The sequence below is a fragment of the Cygnus olor genome, chromosome 5, assembly GCF_009769625.2.
Source record: "Cygnus olor isolate bCygOlo1 chromosome 5, bCygOlo1.pri.v2, whole genome shotgun sequence".
Taxonomy (NCBI): Eukaryota; Metazoa; Chordata; class Aves; order Anseriformes; family Anatidae; genus Cygnus; species Cygnus olor.
This window is the reverse complement of record NC_049173.1, coordinates 23,694,374-23,708,090: the sequence shown is the minus strand read 5'-3', so window position 1 is coordinate 23,708,090 and position 13,717 is coordinate 23,694,374. Positions and strand designations below refer to the sequence as shown.

Below are 13,717 nucleotides of genomic sequence, written 5' to 3'. Positions count from 1 at the left end.
GGTAATCCCGTTAGGTGCTTGGAGCAGGCGCTGCCGAATTTGCTTGCAAACGCCTGTGCCAGGTCGAGTGTCATTGCCAGCAGCGCTCTTGGCGGGATGAAGGTTGCATTAGTGAACAGTAATTGAAATGCAAAATAACATTTTGATCGAGCGAGCAGGCTGTTTATTTATCAGATCAATAGCCAAAATGCCCCATCTGGAGAAGTCAGCGTGATAATAAGTGATAGCATTCCAAGGGCAAACGGAACAAGCACAGTGGGGAGGACACGCGGGCAGGGTGGGCTGGGTCACACCGGGCTGGGGGTTGCTGAAACTTGCTTCTTTTTGGGTCCCTTCTGTGAAAAGGGTAGCCCCCCTCCTTGTAGCATCTGCAAAGGGTTCCAGACCCTCTCTGGATAGAAAGCAAAGGGTTTTTAAACACTAAACATAACAGAGTGCAGACATCTGTAAAATCATGTGCCGTCTTCTCCCTCTCATGCTCTGGTAGACACAGGGCCATGATCGGGGTGCAGACTGCAGATGATGTAGCCCAGTTAAGCAGTGGGGTTTTTGTTGTTTTGGTTTGGGAGCGGAAGGGGTGTTTCTTTTCATGTTTTTGTTTTGTTTTTATCTTTTGCTTTAGTGCATTAAGTTTCCTGTAAAGGTCTGAGCACTCCCTGTGATGGTCTGGAAATATGAAGTCATAGTTTGGCTTCTGTAGTGAACTACTGGAATGGTATTTAGGTGCATTGACATAATGAGGAAATGAGAGATGTGTGAGGGTGAGGAATGGGGTTGTGTGCATATATATATGCATACCCGGTATACGCAGATACCCTGCTGAAGGTAGCCTTTGTCCTATGTAGCATTTAAGCCTGGCTCAGACAGGTGCTGTGTGAAAGTGTAGAAGCAGCTGTAAATCTTTGTAGGTGCCCGACTGCCTTGTCTGTGTTGCTGTGTCTGTCTTGCCTTCTGTTTGCCCATTAGTAGGGACGCTAAATACAGGGAAAAAGAAGTGAAATGGGTTGATCATACAGGCTTGGTTTCTTTTCTTTCATGTTCGAAAATAGTAACAGGGTAAAGGGAAAACTCCCTGGGATGAGAAGATCTATTCATCATGATAGGAAGGAACACATTTATTTATTTTAAACTACATTCAGTTAAATTTTCAGTGATGTCGGTTTGGAAGGAAAGTGTAAGGAATTTAAGGACATTTGGCTTTAGAATTCCTTTTGGATGGGAGTTCTTGTTGGTTTCTAGAGAAAAGAACGTGCAAGATAAGCCAGAGCGATGGGGAAAATGAAGTATGTGCTTGTTCTGTTACACAATTTTCTGTCTAAAGAGTGTTTTGTTGCCCATGATCTCCTTCTCATCTCTTGGTTCAGGCAAGTAAGAAAGCAAGACACCATGGAGCCTGAGGTAGGGCTGGGCTCAAGTGGACTGGCAGGTACTTTGTCAGTCAAAGGAAATGGGGACAGTCTGGAAGATGGATGAATGAAATGGATTTAGAACAAGTCATTAGGGTTCAAGGCTGGAATTTGGGTCAGCTACAACTGGCTACTTACTATATACAGCCTGTTGTAGAAAATCTGCTAAATACCTACCAAAGGTGGGGTTTTAAAGACTCAGCAAAATTGAACCTTGGGGATATCTTAAATAGGTAGCTAAAGATAATCCTCTCTGTTACAGTAGTCTGAGGTGTGCAGAAGGAAACTGGGTGTTTCCAACATCTAGTCTTCTCAACTCTGTGGTGTTTGTTAGCTACAGTTCTTTCACGTACTCACTTTCTTTGCTTGTTCAAGTACTGCACCTTGCTCTTAGTTTGTAGCATGAGCCTCTTGTCTGTCCTTGACCCCCATGCAGTTCTCCTCTTGTGCCTCCCTCCTCACTCATGACCCCACTCACTCTCACTTCCACATTTTTCCAGTGGTTTTGGGAGAACTTCCTGCCAGATCCAGTGCTTGCTCTCACACTGTTATCTTGGTTTAGTTCTGTAGCATCTTAGAAATGGTTCCACGCGAGTTGGGGATTTAAAAAAAAAAATCCAATTGAAAAGCACTAATTGCTCATTGTTATTTTGCATGCTGTAATTTGTGTGGAATTAATTTCATTCAGTTTTTTTTTTCAGGATCTATCTGGTTTTGAGTAATGTTTCTCATGATGAGCCACTTAATTATAGATTTCTCCAGGAGCTACAGGTGGAATCTAGGTAAAGCTTATCTATCCTGACTGGATTGTTTTAGCAGGGATGGGAGAAAAAGGCAGAGTCTTGCTACAGCTATAAGTTCCGAGGTGTAAGAAATAGAAACCCTCCAAAAAAATTAACAACTGCTCAAACTCAGAGAATTCCTAAATGCCTCCAGGCTGGAGAACACATAAGTTCAGATTTTCTCTGAATAAACTTACAGTACCCTTTCAGTAAACTAGTATTCAGAAAAAATATTGATTCTTTAGTCTTTTTTTACATTTGTTTCTAGGATGATGTTCTTGATAAGTGGGTATCTCTGATCCTAGGTCCTTCCTCCCTCTCTCACTATAATTAAGCAATAGTTCTTTGCCTTCCTTTTTGTTCTGCTATTGTTCATCATGAATTGTAGGTAAGGCTGAAGGGAAGGGTGCCTTCAGTGGATATCTTGAAATGCAAGGAAGGGCAGGCTGAGGAATTTGCACTGGTGGCAGTTTTCTGTCAGAAATGCTAGGAGGGTAGTGACTGAAAGAAAAGGTCTATGTGAGATGAGACGAAGCATCAGGCTGGGATGCAAAAATGAATGTGACATGAATGACTGTGATGGAAGTTTTAATTTCCTTGCCTAGCCAAAAAGGTGAAAGCAAAATTCTGACGTATAAGTGTTTGAAGTGTGCTCTACTGAATATGTTGTTGTATGAGTCTCATTCACAAGTGTCTGAAGGACACTGAAGGTACTACTAAGAGAGATATAGATTAGAAGTGCCCTAGACAGGCGCAGTATAAAGAAAGACATTCAAGAAGAAATGAAGGTCTAGCTGAGCATTTCAACAGGGATTGAGTTCCAGCTTTGCCATAGCAAGCAAAATTTTTGAGCTGGTGTGATCAATCTTCCAAATGCAGAAGTATTGGGGGGAAGAAAGTATAGACAGCCTGGAAATATGAAATGTAGAATGACAGCATGGGGGGAAAAAAGGGTGATGGTAGTATTTGGATAAACAGTGAATGGTAAGTGAATCCTGGTCCTTGTTTTGCTGTGGTATCAACAGTAAGTATAAGCCAGAAACAATAGCTCAAGTGCTAAAGCAATTCACTCTGGAGGGAGTGCCATTAGTACACCAGAGGGTGAGGTACTTTCAAAAGGCAATGTGTTAATAAGAGAATGAACTGTTAATATATGTCACACCTCCAGATTAATTGTCACTTCATCTGTGTAATACTTCTTGCCGTTTACTAACAAGAGTGTTGTCCTAAGGGTGAAGAGAAATTACAAGAAGGAGGAGAAGGATGAAGGCTAGCAGGAAATCTATAATGTCTTCTGCCCACGAGAAGGCTTTTTATTTATTAAGCAGCCTCCAGACAGTTCGCTGCAGCAGCTTTCATCAGCGTGAGCTAACTTGGGCTAGAGCAGATCTACCGATACGTAACTGGGCTCTGGTTATGCAACAGGTCAAAGGGATAAAATGTCTCCTGGGCATTAGACAAGCAAATACTATTTGTGTAAGAGCCAGAGTATGAGCACTTGTCCCACATCTCCTTATCTTGCAGAAGAGACCAGCTTGGGCCTCCTTTGCCCATTCCTCTGCAAGGAGTCTGTTCTTCCAGTCTACATGGCAGAACTGGTGTCATACCATGACCCACTTTGGTAGATCTCATACTGTGCACTTCTCCTCAGGGCTGAGCACTGGAGACGGATCTCTAGATAGGCTCTTGCAGCTAGGGAGCTGTGGGACTTGTTGGCTTCCTTACCTATTTGCATTTTAGCATCTTCAGCCTCCTGACTCAAAGTTCTTCTCTTGACCTCCTAAAATTATAAAGCAAATAAAAAAAAAATCCGTATCTGTCTCCAGAGCAGGGGTAAAAGGCAGGCCAAGTGTGATGCGTTTTTACAAAGTAAGCCAGGTCCAGATGCCCAGCAAAGCCAGATGTGACAAAAAGGTTGCAAATGGAATTAGGATGGTGTCACTCGTTTATAACAAAAGGCTGGCAGTTGGACCTTGGTACAACTTGACAGTCCAGGCTGGTGTTCATGCTGTGGAATAGAAGTCACACTGTGCTTTCCACCCAAATTAGAGAGCAAACTCATCAGCATTTTGCTAAGCTGTGGTTTGTGTTTGTTCCAAAGACAAGTATGTGGTATTTGTGTGGGCATATTAGGGACAAATGTCTTGCAAACAGTCTGTCTGGGTCTTGCCATGTTCTACAGAACAGCAGCGTAGCCCATGTAAGCCAAAGGAAGCTGCTGCTAGCAACCACGACAAACCCCTTAGAAATCTTATTTGCACTCTGGAGAAAAATATTTAGGTTGGTTTGAGGTTCCAACTTTCTTGTCCGTTACAGCAAAGCAAAATGCTGTTACTTGAATAAAAACCTCTAAAGCCTAGGCACTGGTAACTTGGCAATTTATGTTTATGATCTGGTGTCCAACATTTTAACTAAGCCCATCACCCGTGCAGTACCCAAGCTCTTGCCTAGCCCCAGAGAGAACTGGAGTTTGCCCTGGGAACAGGATATGTTCCTGTGTGATAGCATATGCCCCAAACAGCTGCCTGGACTGTGGTGGGTACGGCTGAGTTACCCTCAGTGCAGAAGTGGCACATCAGCAGATCCCATTATTCTTGGCCTGTTGTGTGGAGAGGACCTGTCAGTAGGGTTGAGGAGGTGTACCTCATTTGAAGTCTATATCTAGTGGACAAGCAGAACGGGTGGGCGTGCTGAGCCTTTCCTCCCCAGCGCCACGGCGGGTGTCCAAAAGCAGGGAGCCGCGTGTGAGCTGTCCATGGTGCAGGCCGGGGGCCCGGTGGGTGCGAGCCTCTCGGCTCTGTGACATGGACTCTTTGCGTACGTGACCCAAAATTACACAGGCTGTTATTGCAGCTGTCATGCCTAGCCTGCCACTTGGAAAAACGTTATTTATTTCTGTCTCCTGTATCTAAAAACAAACACCTGACAAAATTTGGCTTGTTCCTGGAGCTGCGGCGAGTGTTTGAGAAGCTGATCTATCGCTTGTCACCCAGCTGTGAGTTGCGAAGCTTTCTCATATGGCCTGCAGAGGACACAAAGTCTGTGTTGTCCAAATGGCACCATGGCATGATATGCACATCTCATTTACACATGCAGTGTAAGTTTGTCATCTGGGCTAACAAATACTGATAGTAAAAATAGGCCTGTAACCAAGAAGAGGTGGTATTTTTTTTATCTCTGTTTAACCATTGGTGTTTCTGCTGATTAAAGTCTTTGGTCTTTAGTGGTTGGTCTAAAAATGTCTGTGCAGTCCAAAGTGTGGTTCTGTCACAAGCTGGGACCTGAAGTAAGCAGATTTAGACTGGCAGTCTTCTCAGTTTGAAAAAATAAGAAAGGAAGACAAGCTTGAATCCCCTGTGAGGACTCCCCAGTTGTGACCTTCAGGACTAAAGCACAGTTCCACAAGCACAGCCATAGGGCACCTGGAAGTTACAACCTGTACAGGCATGTTGCCTGCAGGGATTTTCAGTTTTATGGTAGATCTTAGGACTTTAAAAGTTCAAGATTTAATTCTGTCAGGAATCCAGGTCCAGCTGTGAGAACCACCAAAAAAGACCATTTCTGACCTTTTGCATTGTTCCTTGTACCCAGAAAAAATAAGGTTTTGCCTGAGGAGGGTCTGAGAGAGTGTTCCCTTGCTCACTCCTTCCCTGAGTTCATCCTAGTCCTACAGATATACTTCAGCATTCATTCTAATGACAATTTCAGTCTTAATGTTGGAAATGTCTAGCATGTTGAGTTGGTGGGTGTGTGATTTTCTTAGAATATACTGGTGGAGGGACTGGCCTATATGGCAGAACTTCTGATGCCCGTTCCTACCTCCCGCCAGGTAACCGGAGCATAGCACTGAGATAACCTTGAGTTTCTTATTGAAGGTCATGTAATGAGGATCAACCATTAGAGAACATCAGAAGCAATGCCTCTAAACTTTCCTAGCTCCAGATCAGAATATGGAGTGCTGCTTGGAGAAGGTGCAGGGTCAGATACTTGGTTTTGCATCAGCACTGAGAGCTCCTGAGATGGAATTAAGTTACTGAATTCTGGATATCTTAGCTGATAGAGAATCCTTTTGGTGGGGGAAAGTTACCATCTATTACAGAGCTGGGTATTGTTTTATTTGTCTTGCTAAGCAGGTGTGAGAGGTGTGTCTTTTCTTCTCTTGAGTTGGGTGAAGACTTGTACATAGATAATACTAAATTCCTGTCATTTTCTTATCTAGAACTGGGGTAATGAGGTGAACATAGTTACAAATGACTATTTCTGGAAAAAAATAACCTCCAAAGAGGTTAATAAAATAGCCTTATCTGCATGGATCTGAAACTTGTAATCCTTCAGGTTTAAAAGGAAAAAAAAGAGGAGGTAATATTTACTCCCTGGATTTATAACACTAATCTTTCTCCTTTTCTGGTCCTGTCCATCTAGAGTCTTTCTCTCTCATTACTGCTATTGTTCTCAAGAGAGCATTGAACTTGAAAGCACTCCAGCTGTTGTAGAGGAGTAGCAAAAGGTGAAAGGCTAGAGAAGAATTGGAGAAACTTGTAACATTAACTCAACATCACTGCCCAAAGGAGATAACGCTGAAGGATAAACACTGTGAATGCCTAAAGCACAATCTTGATTTGGTCTAAATATGCATACCTACATCCAGGATCATAGAGATCAGAGCATGCTTGTCTGAGGGCAGTTACAGGCACACAAAGGCTAACAATGTTGTGAATGATAAACAGCAGTGGGTTTATGAAACAGGAGTAGGGCAGACAATAACCTTTCTTGATACAATTAGATAATTAGTGGGCAAAATGAAAGCAGTGGATAGACTGCCTCTGGACCATGCATGGGCTTTTGACACAAAGCTGTTCAAGATCTTATTAGGGAAATTAGATCAAATTGGTTTTGATACAAATCCTGTGAAATGAATCATGGATTAGCTGACAGAGCGTAAATGGAAGGGTTAGAGACATTCTTTATCCTTCTGCAAAGGTGGTATCCAAAAGGGCAGTGTTTCAGTTTTAAATAGTCATTTGTGGCCTGGAGGAAAAAGTAAAAGATGTGGTTCTTGAATTTACAGTTGACACACCTGAAAATATTAGAAACAAATCGGAGTAGAAAGAAGTTCTAGGCTGAAAAAAAACAACAAGTATTATTAAAAGGCCTTAGTAAAACAAGTGTCAGTTAGCAGTGTGTGGTTTAAAGGTGGTACTACTGTATGGGTCTACTTTGGAACAAGGAGAATGCAAATTTCATCTTGTGCAGAGCAAGGTGGCAAAAGCAGCTTATGTTCAGAGAGGTCCCGGTGAGACAGTGGGCATCAGGTGATGTGAGCTGGTGGGGAGCCTGATGGCTGGCCAAGCTGCTGCTTGGTCGGTAAGTCTGCCTGGCTGTGTGCTTTCCAGAGCGTCTCTCCCCATAGCGCTGTGGCATTGCTGCAGTGTGCGATTCAGGGCACCTTGCTGCAAGAGAGACCCGGGCTGGTTGGAACAAGGCCAGAGAAGGGCCACAAAGGTGCTAAAGGGATTAGAAGGAATGACCTATGATGAGGAAAGGTGAAAAGAACGAAACATTTAGACCCTCTAAGCCTGTTACATGGGCACAGAAATAGTAACGGAGTTTTCTGTGCCAGCACGGAGGAGAGTTGGATCAAGTCTCTCTCCTTTTACATTCCTATTAAGGTAACTAGAGCTGAGCAAAATGGCTGTTCATCACTTTGAACTCTTTGCAAAAAACGTTTAGCTGCTCTTGAAGTTCAAGATGTCTTATTTCCTTGCCAGGGTACACGCTGAGTCTGTTTAAAAATCACCACAGGATCTCTGTGAGACTTGTAGAAAAGTCAGAGCTGGTGATGTTTGATTTGGTGAGGTTTGATTTGGTGTGTGCTGCCCAGCTGTAGCCAACTACGCAAGCTGTACCAGAGGCCAGAAAAGAAAAACAACTTCTAGAGTGGCGGAGACACCTTAGCTATGGTCTTTCGTCTGTCTTAGTGCTAAGGGCTTTTGTCTCTAAAGCATTTGTTCAAACCTATCCAGAACTTGCTATATATTACTGTCTCCTGGAGAGAAACAGGGGTGTCCTCAGCTGTAAGGATGCAGGGGATGTTGCTCTCCTTGTCTGACCACCAGACAGTCACTGTAACCACCAGCCTCCATAACTGAGGTTGTGAGTTGAGGAGTGAAATGGTCCTAGGAGACTAGTCTTGTTTGTTTGTTTGTTTGTTTTCTCCAGTGGAGGGAGACACCCCACTGAGTCTGTCTGAGGCAATCCCAGCCTCCCATAACTTGCTGGTGACAAAACAGTGCTTGTCTTCAGGTCTATCAGTCCAGAACCAAGGTTTTTTATTTATTTATTTTTAAATGTTGAGGCCTGGACCTATGACAATGGTACTGGGAACTGGTTGCAAACAACTTCTTAATAGTTCCCTGGTTTATGATGGGCTGAGGGAACAGTGCTCCTAGGTAAACTCTGCTGTGGGATCTTGTCTTACAAATGGGGTGATTACACTTAGGAGTATGGTAGGCAGGACTTCAAAAATACTTGTGAATCTCGGACAGTGAGTAGTTGACTGGATATATTGTACCATACAACAATGGGAGAATTCACCCTGCTTCATGCTCCCATAACCAGACATAGCAGTAGTAGCTTTGTTTTCCTTAAACAGGTTTGACTTTGTACTTGTAAAGGGTACCACTAAGACTAGGAAGTGTACCAGGGTGAAGGTGGTTCATTTATGACTAACATGAGGAACACGAAATGTTATTCCCTAGTTGGAGTAGATAAAAGCATGGACACAGAGGACTTCTGTCACCTCTGCTTAACCTTAATTCTCTGAAGTCCTTCTGCTCCCAGTTTTCAGTATCTTGTGTAATATAGCTCAGAATTTTGTTTGTTGCCTCTTCATTTCTTCCCAGTCAGTGAATTCTGGGTGTTTTAAGAGACAGAAGCAGGGATATGAACTTCCCTGACCGAGTCTGACAGTGTAATTCACTTCCTTGTAATGCCTTTTTCACAGTGTTGTCCTCTCTCTGTCCTTATCATTGCAACTTCAACTTCTTTTACCGTGGAGTTCCTCAGTGCAGAAGAGTGTTTTATGGTGGTTTCGCCTTCTGCTTTAACCCTAACCTCAGGTTTCTGTACCCGGCGATCTTCAGGTTTTTACTACATATGCACCCCTCAGGTAGGGAAAGGTTCCAGAATTTGGTCAGCACATTAGCTTTCAGCTTTGCTATGAGATACTAAGAACTGGTCTCATCCAGCAAAGCTTCATCTTCCTTCACACGGTCAGCTGGCGCTACACCAGCAGATCTGCACTCTGTCTAGCTGCCCTGCAGGACTGACGATGAATGCACCTGCAGCAATTATTCCTGTAACTGCTCCATGGCCTCTAGTCCAGTGTGACCCTCTGGGCAAGGCACGGGCATTCATCAACTCATCACACCGTCTCTGAGTGGGACCAAACTCTGGATTCCTCTCAAGTAACACCAGGCAAAGCAGCTCAGGAACGTGAGATGCCTTCCCATACTCTCAAGGTCAACAGTCCTGCTAAATAACAGACTTGGTTGATCGATCCCAGAGATGGGAGATGAGGTCAAACATTGAGGATGAAACAGAGAAGGGAAAATTAAGAGATACTTGGGTCAAATGAGATCATAAGGATGCAGGACTGTGAAGCTGCTGCATATCAAGCATGTACATTCATATCCACAGACACACAGAAATGATGTGTATAACATGTGCACCCCAGCCTTGCTGTATCACTGAATGCTTTGTCCTATCCCCTGATGGGTCTGACCTCCTGGCAGGAGGAGTTGCCACAAGTACCAGGTAAATAGGCTGAAACTGAAATAGAAATAGAAATTACCCACATGACCATGGTATGGTAACTTTAAACTAGCAGAGCTTCCAAGAAGAAAAGTCAAGCATCCCCAGCCAGTCAGAATTCTTTGGACATGTCATCAGGAAAATCACTTGCTTGCACGTATTTAAGTTTTCTTAAAAGTTGTTGACAAATCGTCTTGCTGGAGGGAAAATTTAACCTCTCAGGTTAATACTATTATCTATTTATAAGCATCTGAGACAGAAGAGTAGGCATGCCCTACCCAGAAAAGAAAGGGAAGTCAATTTTCAGCATGATAAAGGTTAACATGAATGACCCACAAAGATCTGTGTTGTGGTGTTTGATCCATGCATTAATGATGCACTTCCACTTGGAAGTGGGCGAACAATGAGACTCTGCAGATTACATTAAATTTTCAAGAAAGACTTGAAGAACTCCGGAGGATTGTAATAAAGCTGGGTACATGGACAGCACAGTGGTAGATGAAGTGCATTGTACCACCATTGTAACCACTGCAGAGGGTTGCATTTCAGAAGGCATTAATTTGATTTTTCATAGATCTTAATGGATTTGAAATTAACTGTAGCAACTCAGGAAAAGATCTGAGGACCTTAGTAAGTAACTTGCTGATACAGTCTGTGGAAGAGATGGAAACAATTTAGGTTTTAATTTGAAGAGGAAAAAAAAAGCAAACAATATAAGGAGTTATATAAGAGATGGGCTGAAAATAACATTGAAAATATGGTAACGTCACTAGGTAATTGATGGCGTGCCTTTGTCTTGACTACTGTCCAGACCTTCAGCTGGAGGAGTGATGGAGTGGTGCCAGTTTCATGCTGCTGAAGAGTTGCCTCATTGAACTCTTTGGGACCAAACAGAAATAGCCAGATTAGAGGAAGTTCAGAGATGGATGATGAAGCTGATAAGAGGTCTGCAAAATCTTCTGCGTGACAAACAGATACATAGATAATGAAGAGCTGAATGAGGAGAGCATAGCAAAAGTACATTTCCTGAGAAGGAGAATCAGGAGGTGTTAAGGGAACCTGAAAGGCTGCAAATACAGCATGCACAATAGAAGTGGGTTTTTTCCTTTGTTCATAGACTGCACAAGTAATCCCTGGAACTCATTGCCATAAGATACCATCAAAATTAGCAGAGTTCTAAAAAAAGACTGAATGTTTGTATGAGCAATAAGATTATCTATGACTACAGTAAAAAAGAAGAAGAGCTTGCAAATTTGGTAAAGATGCTGTTCTTCCATTCACTTTGGAGCATAAGACTCTAAGAAGTGAAAGTTTAAGAGAAGCTTCTCCATGTAGAAGACTTATACTAGTAGGTAGAAGAAAGATTAAGATTAAGCCGGAGGAAGCTTTTGATCAGATGATTTTCCTTCTGTTTCTGATCTCCCCTTGTAGTGATGTTAATGAAGGGAAGGAGTGAATTCAACATGAAAATAACCCAAAGTCTTCTGTATTACAAATAAAAATCCAAGCTGAGCACATCCTTCTTGCAGGGTGTGCTCGTGAACTCTTTGCTTGGAGCCAGGGTGGGGCATCCTGAACTAACCAAGCATCTTTTTCATTTGGCCTGCTACAGAGAGGCTCATTTCTTTCTGTTGTTGTGGGAATACCTGGAGTGGGTGGATTGCGCCTCATCAGCACTGATACCCCTTCCCAGCAGTGTAAACTGTGGAGAGCCTGAAGTTGTGATCTATGTGAATAGCCTTGACTTTCTCCTGGTGTGAGTTGGTGGAAAGCAGGCAGGTGTTTCATAGTGAATTGTGATCATATCCCTGAGAAGCACCTGTGTGGGGCTGAACTGCCTGAGCCAACTGGAGTTGAACTGAGGTGGGAAAGGGAGGGCTCTCTTTTGACCACCCAGGAGCTGCGTTTAGCCAGGAGGCCACTGAGTGCCTTTGCTCTCTCTCTGCAGGCTGCTTGGCAGAATGGCCACTGAGGAGCGGCACCTCTCCTCCAGCTGCGGGTCCTTCATCAAGACCGAGCCCTCCAGCCCATCCTCTGGCATCGACGCCATCAGCCACCACAGCCCGAGCGGCTCCTCTGATGCTAGCGGTGGCTACGGCATTGCGATGGGTGGCCACCCCAATGGCCTGGACTCACCACCCATGTTCAATGGCACAGGGATTGGCGGTGGGTCCTGCCGTAAGCGTTACGATGACTGCGCCAGTGCCATCATGGAGGATTCGCCCACCAAGTGCGAATACATGCTTAATGCGATCCCCAAGCGGCTGTGCCTGGTGTGCGGGGACATTGCTTCAGGGTACCACTACGGCGTGGCTTCCTGTGAGGCGTGCAAAGCCTTCTTCAAGAGGACTATTCAAGGTACGGTGTACCAATTTTTGTTAGTCTTACCAAGGATCAGAAATTCCTTAGGTGACTTTGAAAACCTCAGTGCATGTGTGTGTAGACAAATTGCAGTGCATTGACCTCCTTGTACAATTCACGTATGAGGTGTATGTCTGTGTCCTGACTGCTAAAGGCTTGCTGAAGATGTGCACAGGTACAGGTACAACAGCGTAGCCAAAAGTAGGAGTGCATCCAGGCAAGCTCCAATATCCAGGGATGCTTGGGTGTACTTACACAAGCAGGCTGTGTGGGAGCCTATGTGCCTAAACACACAAATACTCCCTATGTTTCCTATGCTCTCTAACTGGGGGGGAAAGAAAAAAAAAAAAAAAGAAAAAAAAAAGTAAGGACAGGATAATTCACAGAAGTGTATTGGGTTTACCCAGCTGTGGTGGGTTGACTAGAGATAGGCATCCAGTGGATGAGCAGCTGTGTGAGTACTTGGCCGGGTTCAACCCACCACACCAGCACTCCCTTGACTCCTGCAAAATGAAAGAAATGCACGTGTGGGGGGAGCATTCAGTTTAGTTTTGTTCATTGACTGGGCCAGTCATGCCTGACTACATTCCGTCACTGGGGGTGTTCAGCTCGGGAATGGACAGAGCAATACAGGGTGCAGTTCAGCCCAGATCTCTACAGAATCAACTATTTCTAGCTTAATTTCTTAGGTTCCAGATGTGTTTCTTTACCGCTATCCAGCTGTAGAAATAATCACTCTGTAGTGCTCCACTGAGTTTTCCTCTTTCATTATGCCAAGTAGAAGGCATGTTCATCCCTAGGGCATTGGCATCTACTCTCACAGAGTTTCTGTGATTTCTCGTTGTTGAATCTCCTGTGATTGAACTTGTACTTCTGGCTGTTATCACAGACTCTGTCCCTTCTCCGGCACTTGAACCCACTTTCAGTGTTTCTCTTTGGCACATTCAGGTACTAAAGGAGGGACAGGGTAGTACTCTGAAAGCAAAGCTCTAGGGACTTATTATACAGGAAAATACCAAAAAACGAACCCCTCATAGGAGTGATACAGGAGCATCTCTGTGGCAGAGCAGATGATAGGCTTAACCTGGAGAGAGAGGAGAAAAAAAAAAAAAGAAAAAAAAACTAGGAAGTTTTGAAGAGTTCTCAAAAGAATTCAAAAGAAAATGATGCAGAGCAACAGTAACTAGAGCCTGTATCAGCCTTGGTAATACGTCAGCTGACTTCATCCTAGGAAGGGAGGCTGCTCCCCTCCAACCCCCTCATCCCAGCACAGCCCTATTCTCCCTGTGGTTCCCTAATTGATTGTCTGTTAACGTGTAACAGACAGGGGAAGGACGGAGTGGAGAGTTCTCTCAC

At 43.9% G+C, this 13,717-nt stretch overlaps 1 protein-coding gene across 2 annotated transcripts in view; it reads left to right on the top strand.

The window, feature by feature from the left end:
• Positions 1–13,717, top strand: part of ESRRB (estrogen related receptor beta) — a 156,408-nt gene that overhangs the window by 103,230 nt on the left and 39,461 nt on the right. For both annotated transcript variants that reach the window (XM_040559093.1, XM_040559092.1), the window contains one exon: positions 11,949–12,358. In XM_040559093.1, the coding sequence (XP_040415027.1) occupies positions 11,949–12,358 (410 nt within the window). The remainder of the gene's footprint in view (positions 1–11,948; positions 12,359–13,717) is intronic.